This window comes from Coffea arabica, chromosome 6e, assembly GCF_036785885.1.
Source record: "Coffea arabica cultivar ET-39 chromosome 6e, Coffea Arabica ET-39 HiFi, whole genome shotgun sequence".
Taxonomy (NCBI): Eukaryota; Viridiplantae; Streptophyta; class Magnoliopsida; order Gentianales; family Rubiaceae; genus Coffea; species Coffea arabica.
Window position 1 is genome coordinate 14,498,594 of NC_092321.1, and position 12,090 is coordinate 14,510,683.

General features: G+C 37.9%; 2 protein-coding genes across 3 annotated transcripts; one reads left to right on the plus strand and one right to left on the minus strand.

Moving 5' to 3' along the window:
- Window positions 1-352: 352 nt before the first annotated feature.
- On the plus strand, window positions 353-3,568 carry LOC113694681 (rhodanese-like domain-containing protein 9, chloroplastic). The gene is made up of 6 exons (XM_027213533.2): window positions 353-511; window positions 1,178-1,428; window positions 1,515-1,665; window positions 2,863-2,948; window positions 3,029-3,133; window positions 3,222-3,568. Exons 1-6 carry the CDS (start codon window positions 462-464, stop codon window positions 3,290-3,292), a joined length of 714 nt encoding a protein of 237 aa, XP_027069334.1. The 5' UTR covers window positions 353-461; the 3' UTR covers window positions 3,293-3,568.
- A 508-nt stretch (window positions 3,569-4,076) lies between these two features.
- LOC113694680 (uncharacterized) lies at window positions 4,077-12,090 on the minus strand. Of its 2 annotated transcripts, XM_027213532.2 has the most exons (9): window positions 11,326-12,087; window positions 10,706-10,846; window positions 9,669-10,049; window positions 8,358-8,462; window positions 7,283-7,423; window positions 6,581-6,784; window positions 6,290-6,382; window positions 6,019-6,130; window positions 4,077-4,516 (listed from the first exon to the last, which is right to left on the minus strand). In XM_027213532.2, exons 1-9 carry the CDS (start codon window positions 11,866-11,868, stop codon window positions 4,473-4,475), a joined length of 1,764 nt encoding a protein of 587 aa, XP_027069333.1. In that variant the 5' UTR covers window positions 11,869-12,087; the 3' UTR covers window positions 4,077-4,472. The 2 variants fall into 2 exon arrangements, with proteins under 2 accessions (XP_027069333.1, XP_071911494.1); XM_072055393.1 differs by lacking the exons at window positions 4,077-4,516; window positions 6,019-6,130; window positions 6,290-6,382 and having other exon boundaries at window positions 6,681-6,817; window positions 11,326-12,090.

Here is a 12,090-nt window from a genome sequence, read left to right on the forward strand (position 1 = left end):
GCTGATTTGTCACAATACATGGTGAAGCTCGTGAAGAGTGTCCGATGCAAATGCAGAAAAACTAAAACGAAAGAAGGGTCCATAGCTGAACTCCCAAATTCAGAATAAGAACTGAAAAAGAACAAGAAGGAAAATGAATTCTCAGGAACTCCCCCAAATTCACCAATTGAGTACCCCAATCTGGCCCAACATTCTTTGAGTAATGTAGGCTCTGAGGCCCAAAACAAGCCATGATGCCTCAAATATCTGTATGGTTTTTATCCGTTACGAAAGTAAAAAATCTTACTACCTGTGCGCGTTAGTTACACCAGTAAAGAAAGATATCCAATCCAGGGTTGAATACATAATTGCCACGTGGCAGACACCCATTTCTTGTCTTAGATTTCTGGTCTCCCAAGAAAGACAATCAGTATCAGTGTACTCTTCTGGAGCTAAAGATATTCAGACCTCTCTGGCTGGAAATGGCAGGGATTGGTTGCTATTGTTCTTCATCAGCACTCTCTTTTCGCAGGTACTGCAGTACGAACTCTTTTCTCTGTTGCAGTTTTCAAACTTGGCAATGACAAATTCCTCGAAGTAAAATTGTGATATTATAAAAAAAAGACTGGGATTTTTCCCAATTTCTGTGCTAAAAGTTGAGATTACTTTGCAGAGAATGTAGTCGGGTTCCCATTTTTCTTTGATTGGCTACTTTTTTTTAGCACATTAGCTGATTGGAGAGTGAGTTTTCGAGCACCAAATGCAAAGCAACCCCTCCAACCCCCTTCAGAAACTCAGTTCACCTTCTTTGCTAACTGCCACAAGTTAGATTGATAGTATGGAAGTAGTGCTTAACAGAACTTATAGTAGCACTAGCTGTTACGTGCGAGGTGAAGCATCTTTGAAATAGCTAAACTTTTCAAGTGCGATTTTATTTCTAAGTATTTTCTTGATATCGTGCAATTCCCAAAAATGCACTAGTTGGTTGTTCATTCTCATTGATATAGAACTTTTGCTCATGCAAGCTTTTCGACGTTAAGAGCAAGTAATTGAGAGAATTTCTATTAGTACAATTTACGAACTTCTTGACACAATTTTAGCTACAGCAGCATTTGTATGATTTGATCCAAATAGTAAAGATATTCAACTAAATGAATCTTGATAAACATTGGAGTGAGTATTTGGGATGTTATTTCAGCAATTTAGCGACATCCTCTCTGGTAGTCCGGATTCAGCAAGGAGGGACAGTGACTGGGATACCTCTACGAAGAAGGCCCTTATCAGTCAGAGCTGAAGTAAATTATGTTAATGCTGAAGATGCAAAGAAACTAGTAGCAGCTGACGGATATGCACTTGTAGATGTCAGGGACAAAGTTCAATTTGAAAGGGCACACATTAAGGATTCCTATCATATTCCACTCTTTACTTTGAACAATGACAATGACATAGGTAAATATTGTTTGCAGCGATGTTTCTATATCTATTCTGATTGCTAGTTTCACAATATTTTAGTTGTTGGTTTTTATTTGATTCAGGAACCATAATAAAAAGGACTGTGCATAATGGTTTTTCTGGTCTATTTTTCGGAATAGCATTTACAAAGCCTAACCCTGATTTTGTGCAATCTGTTAAGAGCCAATTTTCACCAGAAAGCAAGCTCTTACTTGTGTGTCAGGAAGGACTGAGGTAAGCCATCGTTGTCGTTCTCAAATTCTTCATAGAAGAAGCTCAATGGATTTTGTCTAAAACCATATGATTGAAACAACATCTGATAAAAACCACAAAAGGGAAATAAAAAGGTCATGCTACTGCTGAGTGAGGGTGCATCTTGAGCTCATAATAGTCCCTCCTACTGAGCTTGATCCTTCTGCAAGATGGTTAATTAAATAAAAGCAAGTGAAGCTAATCAATGTTAAAGGAATCTGCAATAGCCCTTTCACATGTCTTCCTCGTTAACAGAACGAGTAAACATGCGAATTTTTACAAGGTTCACGTTCACTGTGGTATTTTGCCCTTCATGATCCCAGTTACTTTATCATCACTGGTCTGTTATATATATTGTTTCTAGATAGCCACCTAAATTAACAGCACAAGAAACTGGCAGTCAGATATCTATCTGAACTGTAAGGTTGACATTCAGAGTCACATTCACATGGAAATTGTTTGATTACCTCAAAGAAAAGATTAAAACCGTCAATAATTACCCCTAGAGTTCAAATACAGCTTCTTTTTGCTTATCAATGGTAGAGGTCCAACAGTCTTTAGATTGAGCTATGGAGGGAGGGTAATGCCATTAGGTTAATGATCGAGCAAGTTTAAATAGTTTGGTGCAGCTAAGGAATGCATTCAACTTCTAGTACAATTTGAGATAGTTATGCCAATGATCCTCTGCTAGGACTGGGTATTTATTGTGTTGAAGCGTTTGTAATCTCAAATACCAGACTCTCCAAGGATCTTTGTTATAGACTGAGTAAATTTAGCAGTTTAGTCACTAAGTATGATCAGAGCAATCATGTGTCCAATGATTGTTTGGGTAATCGTTACCATACTGCAGCAATTATAGGATTAGGAACGCAGCAATGAACCAACATACAAACGATCCTACAAAGCTCCTGAACAGATGGAGCTTGAAGAAATTTTCTGTACCTGGGGCCTCCAAACCTAGCCTCTCTTAAGTCTTAACCTCCAGACCGTGGCGTTGCCAATAACTGTCAATTCATCTACTGACTTTTGTATTGTTTAATTGACATCTTGGATTTGTTCATCTCGTCCACCAGACTTAGATACTGAATTTGCGCCGTTTCTCTTATATAGTCACTCAAAACATTTCTTCCCTACCGTGAAATTCATTTATAAATTTCTGTCATTCCCACATGCTTCAAGGTCTGCTGGAGCTGCCCAGAAATTAGAGGCTGCTGGCTACCAAAACATAGCCTGCATGACATCTGGGCTTCAATCCGTGGAGCCAGGTAAGTAACAGCAATTGGAGAATTTCAAACATTGTTAGCCTTGAAACAAGGGATATCAAAAGGATGATTCCAATTTCCAGGAACATTTGATTCTGTTGGTTCCTGTGAGCTCCAAAATGCAGGCAAGGCTGGTTTGGTGACAGTGCAAGGAAAGATCTCAACTGTTCTAGGAACCGTACTTGTCTGTAAGTTTCTTTTAAGATATCTTCCTAAATTTATGCTTGAACTTTGCATGTTGTGGTGAGGTTTTGTGATTCAATGACCTCAATGCAGGTGCTTTTCTTTTCATTACTTTCTTCCCCGAGCAAGCAGAAAAACTCCTTCAGATGGCTCCTTCAGGCTAATGCCACGATTCTTGTTTTTCATATGCATGAGTATATTTCTCTGCACGTCATTCATTTACACAATTTGAGGAAGTTCAGGAAATTTTTTAAATCAGGAGATTCTGATTTCCTTTGCGCAGCGAAAAACGAGGGGGAAAAAAACTAATGAAGTTTTCATAGCGCGAGAGATATTAAAATTCTTCTTCTTCTTTTTTTTTTTTCGGTTCAATGCTAGTGCGCAGACAAGTTTCAGAAAAAAGGGATTTACATTAACGAAGTCTCCTTTTAGTGCTGTTATTTGGAACAATATCCTCCCAGTTGCACAACTGCGCAAAGTTTAGGATTGTTCATTGTAGTTAGCATGAAAACTTTCATATATCTGCTGCATCGGTTGGCTTTGGAGCCTCACTGGCTAAAAGGCTGCTCTAGCAACTCAGCATGCTAAACTAGAGCAATCTTTTTGTAGACGAATCAACATCTGATGCCATTTCAAATGAAACCCCTACTCCACGCTCCATAGACCATTTCGCACGCCTTGAACTTGCTATAAGACTACTGAGGCAGAAAGCAACAACAGGAATGGAACCATGTAGTGTGGAGAAACCAATTTGCTGGAGCTCAATCAGCGACCAAACCCGCTTCTTGCTTTGCATCAATTCCAGTTACATAATTCTTTCATTACCCATTTCATTAAATTTTATGCTTTCGTGCAATCAATAACAAAATCAGGAGGAGCATCATCAGGATAACTGACTGGTAAAGCAATCTTCCAGAAAAATGTCAGCTAGGGTTCAACTCAAAGCTATAGGAAAATGAGAGAGAGATGTTTAACTTTATTGCCATCATGTACATCAACAGCCAAAATGAGTGAAAGATTGACAAACAGAAGAAAATATCTACGGGTTAAAAATGGAAAATTCAGTATAGATTTCCAACAGGCGCTAGCATAACAAAATGCTACAAAATAAATTCACTTCCATAGAAAGAATTATGAGTTAAGAGTCTCCTCTTCTACAATCTACACAACAGCTCCAAAACATGTGTCAGATCTCCGTTGCAAGTCAAAAGCATCACATTTCCAGCTTTCTTTAGCACCCCAAAGCAAAAGGAAAGAGAATCGCTGGACTTGAAAACTGTCTGGGAAGATGAAAGTACAAACTAGGTTCCATCTTCAAGGGTCTATGCCATCTTTCCTCAACATTCAATCACCTTGTAAGCAGTAAAGTTGCCGAATATTTCCTGAGGCTGTCACATCATTACGATAAGGAATTAAAAGAGCATGCTAATGGTACTTTTCAATGCTAGTTAGGTACAAAATTGTCATAATGACAAGAACCTAGAATACTAAAGAGATAGACAAATTTATCTACTTGAATTTTCCTAAAAGGACCCGTGAAGGAAATTGCATACATGAAAACAGTATAAATCATCAAAGGTGCAATCCAATGAAAGATGAATGCCTCAAACTACCAACCCTTACTACAAACTATACTTGGAGATACAGGCAGCTGGCATTTTTTATTTAGTCCATTGTGCAATGTGGATATAACACGTCAAGTGATCAGACCATGTAAAGAGGAAAAATTGTCCAAAAGAGAAACCCACTTTGAATTTGAATTTGGTTGGAAATTCTACATGACCCAGAGATTTAGCCTTGGCTCAACAATAAGATTGATCCGTCATATTTACCAATAAGATAAAAAGGATGTTCTCCCGCAACATGAGACATTACAATTGACAATTACAACTCTTCACAAAACTGCATTTGTTCAACCTTTATAACCCTTCAAGGACCTAAGCCTCCTAACAGTCTCAGCACTAAACACTGGGCTCGCAATTTGGAATGGCGATTTCTAATGAACTAGCACTTGGAAAGCCTTCAGTTTCTCAAAGTCAAGGAAATTCAAAATCTTTTAAGTTAAATGAGGCAGGGGGATCACAAATGGTTAGCCTACATTGTAAAGGGAACAGAAAGAAACTCATCAAGCAAGAAGCAAATGCAAGTAACCATTTCTATGGCAGAGCCATAAGAACTAAATTACAATGATACCCTCCTCTTCAAATGCCTGTATCACTAGCTTCGGTACTCTTCTTCTCAAAGCTAGCCTTCCTCCTCTCACCGCCCGCTGCCAGTACTCTACTTAGACAAAAAGCTTTTTAAATCTAGGAAAGGAAAAATCCAAATAATTGAAAAAGGGGTTCCCAACAAGAGGAAGGCAAGCTACTAAGTCAGGACCTAATGATCCTAGTTAAGGAACTTGTAACGAATAGTTACATCGACAATCTGAACAAGCAACAAGTGATCAATTTCTCCCCTGTTAATTAAATAGGAAATTAGTTGGCAGACAGGTATAGCACACAATAGAACATGCATCAGTGACCATGCACCAGAAGATTGTTGTTAAAGTACTACTAATCCTTTTCTTCTCTTGTAAAAACATACTGCAAACGATTCAGACTACTCACAAAAAAGGAAAAAAAGCACAAAATACTGTTCTCTGACAAGAGAAAATAAGACAGAAAATCTAAGCTTTATAGTGCTTTGATAATTGTTGCCATACCCAATTCTTCTCCAACAATATGCACGGAATATTCAAAAGTGCACTGGTTGCTCAAACATGTTTCAAAGTTGAACATGAGTTCAGAACCTTATATAAAATCCAAAAATAAAATTCAAGACACGTCCATGGACCCCAGGATGGTAAACACAAGTTAACTGATTGAAAAAAGACATAACAAAATTTTACCATATAGCCAATCCTTGAAGCATGCATGAAGTGTACTTGATAATTCCCGCTTCCGGCTCTCTTCAAGCTGAGTTTCTTTCAAAATGTGCTTAATCTCCCCCAAGTTTTTGTGCTGAAAATAAAAAATAAGCAGATGCTTCAGACAATCACAATTCCAATAACCACATTGAAGGTTATAGAGCCTTCATTGTTAAAAAAATCCACAAAAAAATGCCCCCTAGGGGACAACAGGTGACAAGGAATTCTCAATCATCCTGGGTGCAGTACATACATTTCTCTGCTGAGAAACCATGTAAGCATCTGGCAAAGGGAATGGATTGTCTTTTGTGGACCCAACTACTTCACCTCCAAACCAATTTGGAATCTGATGAAAATGAAGATTCATGTACAAGTAAGTGGCAGAAATAACATGAAATGAAGGTAACTTGAATCTATACGCAAAGGTCAAAATCTTAAAGATACCACATTTCAGCACAATCGATTACAAAGCAATAGGTTAGTTTGATTAATGAAATTCAAATTACTAAAACAAATAAAGTATTAGTTTGATGAGAGGACACACCATAAAATTAGTGAATTGATCTGGGTCTAGGCAAATTGCAGACTCAGCCTGGACTTCAGAGACACCTGCTGGATGAGATAACGAATCATGTGGATCAACCACACCAAGCGCCAGTGGTTGGTCCCATCTGTTGACAGTTGGCACGACACCGACTTGATTCATGTGCTCCTCTAGTTGTGAGTAATATGTATTATATGGAGCAACCTAATAAATTGCCAGGAAGAAGAAAAGAAGATCCTGAAAGCCAATCATTCAGACTAAACGAAAATACTCAAGAAAACTATATTCATGCTGAATTGATCCCAAGAGTGAATGCAAGTTTAATAACGAACAAACACCAAGCAAAACACAGAGAATTTCAAGTTGACACATAAACTGTGAGACTAGCATAGATCCTACTTCAAAAAGTTGAACAATCATCAAGATGAAACACACATACTGACTGTTTATTGTTTGAGAATGCTCTTGAGCAGTTAGCTAATATCAATCTGCATGAGAACAAAATGAACTCAACCACTTGCTTTGGCCTATCTAAGGATACTTCCCATGCTTATACATCTATATAACAATCTGGCGACTCTAGGACTGAAATATTGCTTTTGGCATCTGTTCCTCCTATAATAAATCCATCATTTCCACTCTAACACTATCTTTTAACCCTGTTATTGCAGGAACAATACAAAATTAGAGGAATGGCATTACCTGCAGCTTATGGTTATCACCAACAATGAGGGGTTGTTGGTTGACCCCAAGGAAGAAGACACATTCACGACAATTAGCAATACAGATACGTTTTGCAGCTGCAATCACATGAACACGCTCACAATGTTCAACTCTTACAGCCTGGAAAAATTAAATTACATCATTAGGAAGACAACTCAAAGATCATTAGCAATTCCATTAACTTAAACTAATAGCAAGAGGGGAAGACCAAATGCAACAACAACAATTTAAGTCAAAAGACAACCCATATTCAAACTAGGATGGACATGACTCACAGTAAATATGCATAAATAGATAGTTATTAAAAATGAAACACAGTAGAAAAGTTTTCACATTTACAAGACGACTGAACGTGTACACTACAGTTCAGTATTACCAAAAATACCAAAAAAACCTTTATCTTCCTTTAATGCTGGAGCCTCTGCTGGCACCTATAGTCTATTCTATCTACAAACTTCTAGAAAACATAAAATGGGGAAAAAAACTATAATGCACCGTCCGAAAGGAAGCACAGAATTGCAAGGTTCAACATGTTATGGTATGTTTCCTATTTGGGTTATTAAGATGCCTTTCGGCCCACTGGTCACCAACAACCCAATTCAGACATTTACCTAATGAAAGCATATCTGACAAACTTATAAATTAGGTCAATGTTGCTGCTATTGACTTAGAGAACTATTAATGTTTTGAAATATGCACAAGTACATTACTTAAAGCTTAATTTGCAGTTTGCATTTTCATTACGTAGTAAACAAAACCAAAGTTATAGCATTGAGTTAGTAAATTAAAGTACGACCACCCTCAAAGCAGGCCATAATATTTTACACATTTGACAGATTCAAATTATGTCACATGCAAGGATGGAAAGACAGACTCAAATCATTTAACTAACAGCTTCCCTTTTTTCAATTTTGTATCTTTTAAATTTATAGTTTATAATTAAGCACAAATATAGAGTAGTCCATGTAAAAAAGTATTATTTTTGAGGTGGAAGCAGCATCGAATACATTCAGAAAATGATGGTATAAGCCGCATTATTTTTACAGTCAAGTACCTTGCCAACTGCTCCAAGAACAATAGTTGCATCAGAGCATCCATATACTGTTGCATATCTCAAAGGTGCTAAAATGTAGATAACTGACTCGTGACAATTTATTACCTACAAAAATAAACTGGTAAGGTACCATAAACACAATAAATTGAAACTTCATAGTGAAACAAATTGCACAAATCAACAAGAAAAAAGGTGAGGAAAAAAATGCCAAGTATTGCATTATCTGTATTTGATCTAAATTTTCAGAAATCATGGCACAACAGCTGAAAGAAATAAGCAGCTTATACTGCCAAAACAAAAATTAATAGTGTCTTGTTAAGGTTAATAAGCTCAAAGCTGCAATAGAATCAAGCACAGCCAAACCCAAAGTTCAGATAAAAAACTGCAATTATCAAGATAGAGATTGGAACGGTGGCTTCTTGTAGGCTCACAATAACAAAGGGCAACCTACAGTAAGTGTAAATTGTGCATACATGTGACTATGCCATCAAAGATAACCACTTGCAATGAATGGACTGTAAAAGGAGTATGCACTTCATCCAGATCTTACTGGTGAACTAATAAAAGCTAATAAACAACTACGCAGCTCAATATCTGCTAAAACTATAAGACTCCAGGCCTTAAAATGCAAGAATAAGCCAAAAATGATAAAATTGCGATACTAAGACCTAACACAGTCTTTCTTCTTGAAAACAAAGTTGTGCATGGCATCATACTGGAAAAACGACCATAGATATCCCAAGAAGTTCTTCTATTACTACCTTCATATCATGTTGAAGCCCTTCCTTTTTCCTTTTTTTTTTTCTTTTCCAATTTTGGAGGCTCAAACTATCGATTTTCTGTATTACTATTTCTAGTTGTTTAGTTTCACAGTGAGAAAAAATTAGAAAATCACAGAATTGTAGGAAACCACTGCATCATGAAAATTTTACCCAGTAGGAGTGAAAAAAAAAAACCAGTAGAAATAATGTTCCAACAAACTAAATTCACTTGGAAAGAAAAATTATTGTTTAAACTAATACAACAGTAATAATTCCTGCAATTATCTTATCTTCTTACCATCTTGCATCTCTGCTTCCACCTCTCCTTAACAACAGTTGCAGTTTGCATTTCAAATTCAATTTTTTTTCCTTTCGCTTCTTTTTTATTTTAATTCTCTTTTTCTAGATCACCATATTTTTCATCTTATTGAACGGACAACCATCCTAGAAATCAAACCTCTGGCAGAGTACTTATTACTACTAACCACACATTCACATAAAGCACTCAATAGAATTTGGAAAATATTAATTTTCAGTCAACATAACTTGCCTTCAAAGAAGTTCCTTTTAAATCAGATGCATGCTTTACATGGGAAGATTTAGAAATCCCCTCAATAAAACTTGGGCCCCTAGCACTGGTTGAAGCTTTAGCTGAAGTTGAGCCAACATCGGTCATTGGGACATCTTGATCAGAAGCAACTGTGGGTCCATTTTCTTTTGCAGAAACCCTCTCAGAAATATGCTCCAAGGTGGAGGCTATATTCTGTAGAAGCCAATCAAGAACTTGGGCAGCAGGCACAGGAACAGCTGGCATGTCAGGATCTGAGTTGGCAAAAAAGGGAGCATTCTGGCTCAAAGGGGTTCTCTCTGATCCTTTTTCACCAAAATAAACCAGAAAACCAAGATGCTCGAGTTTTTCCATTGACAATACCTGGTAAAAAGGGTAGGCCAGCATTCAGCAACAAGTAACTTCATATTTTTCAAGATAAGTCCTCATTTAGCTTTATTTTTTCCACAAGTCCACAAATAACCTTACAGCACAAATAGAGCAAACGAGGAAAGAAACAAAATAATGATCCACATACGTCCATAAATATCTGACAAATAAAGTGATTATCTTGTACATTTTGTTGGCTCTAATAACTAGAAATTTTTAATGACATTAAAGTAGATACACAACTAGAATATTGAATCACTTGAATAGAGATAGCACAAGCCGTTGGCATTTTATTGTCGTATCAGCATAATACACCCAATGCCTATCTTAAACTACTTTGCAAACTCAAACATGCACATGCATAGGTAGAAAAAATCGGCAATAAGTTAATGCAGAATGCTTAACAATCATTAATTATGATAAAAGTTGGTAAGGACTGTCATCAGGATTCATTTTGCACTTGCAACCTTACAAGTGGAGCATGCATTTGGAGATGAACCAATTTCTACCGCAAGGGCCATTCTTTTAACATGTTCCTCTTGCTTTTACTATTCTTAAACTTAACAATAAGTAGTACAAACTACTGCAAGAAGAAACTACCAACTTTTCAATCAAAATCAGTAGCCAAGACAAGAAAGATATCTACGAACCAGAGAGTCTTCGGCTTCTCCTTCAGCTGTATCTGCCAGAAGAGCAAGAATGTTCCCCAAGTGCTTCTGCAAATATGATAGCTGATGCGCCTCCTCATCAGCTTGTGATGGCATAAACCGCCTACTGTTGCTACGTACAAGCTACAAAAAAAAAATTCAAGAACCTTATCACAAGTACGCACTTTAACAGCAAAAGGGATTGTCAGCTCACAGAGTAGTTAAAATCGAAACTTTCTTCCTAACATACATCTTAAGGTACACGCGTAACAAATTATAGGAAGCATTTGCTCGTATGAGCTTATAAAAGGAACAGCAATAGGACAAGGTTGAATGCTCATTCTATCAAGTCAAGTAACGAAAAAATTATAACACTTCAATGACTAATACACCAAGAAATCCAACACAACTTCCCACTCCAGACCCCAATGATCCCATTTCAAATTACTCCGATTTGCACTAAACTAAAGCCAACCCACTTAAAATTTCCAAAAACCCAACCCAAAGAAGAATTATACCAGCCAAGATTTACATTTCCACAATAATTCCGAATCCTTGCATTCCCTAAAAAAACTCAAGAACACAATTTACGAACTCTTAGCAGAAATTAATAGAATCCTAACCTGCAAGGGCGTGAGGGCAGACAGAAACCCATCGAAAGCGGACGTAGAAGGCCATACATCCGCGACGGCAGCTGAGTCCCGGTGCCCTTTCGGCAGCAGTCTCTTATAACTCTGTACATACAAAAACACTACCAAATCAAACACACCGATCCCGACGTCATCAATCTCCGAGGGCTTGGCATTGACGAGAGGGTCAGTATCATTGTGCAGAACAGAGGAGATGGTGTCGAGCACAAGCCGAGCATGGTCAGGCGAGATCTGGAGGGTCTCGGCAATCGCAGCCGAGTTGACCCGGTGAGTAGACTCGGAGGAGGAAGAAGAAGAAAGAGACAAGAGCTTGTCCTTGATTGAAGCTAATGATTGGGTCCCATCTGAGAATATAAGTTTTGGGATGGGTAAAAGGCCATGTTCAAATGGCTCCCTTCTGGGGTGGATGTAAATTTGGGGGCTTGATGCTATTGGTGTCGTCGGTGACGAAGTTGAAGCTGAAGGAGGCGGCGGTGATGGTTCAGTAGTGGAAGAACGCGGTGAAGAATCTGTCATGGTGGTTCATCCAAGGAGGACGAGGTGGCGGGGGGACGGGCGGATCTTTCCTTGGGATGGGAACTATTATTATGGAAAATTGTAGAAAGGGAAGAGGGAAAGGAAGTGGGAGGAGGGGGAGTGTAGCGGGGTAGGATTTGGTGGATTTCGGTCTTGGTGTTACCAGTGAGAGTGATTAGTGGGCATTAGACGGTTGGGCAATGCAGGAAAACCAGATACTTC

Coding starts and splice junctions, on each gene's coding strand:
- LOC113694681 (XM_027213533.2), top strand. CDS start 462: ATGGCAGGGATTGGTTGCTATTGTTCTTCATCAGCACTCTCTTTTCGC. Junction 2,949..3,028: donor GCTTCAATCCGTGGAGCCAG/GTAAGTAACAGC, acceptor TCCAATTTCCAG/GAACATTTGATTCTGTTGGT. Junction 3,134..3,221: donor TCTAGGAACCGTACTTGTCT/GTAAGTTTCTTT, acceptor ACCTCAATGCAG/GTGCTTTTCTTTTCATTACT.
- LOC113694680 (XM_027213532.2), bottom strand. CDS start 11,868: ATGACAGATTCTTCACCGCGTTCTTCCACTACTGAACCATCACCGCCG. Junction 6,785..7,282: donor GTGATAACCATAAGCTGCAG/GTAATGCCATTC, acceptor GCAATTTATTAG/GTTGCTCCATATAATACATA. Junction 6,131..6,289: donor TGGTTTCTCAGCAGAGAAAT/GTATGTACTGCA, acceptor TTTTATTTTCAG/CACAAAAACTTGGGGGAGAT.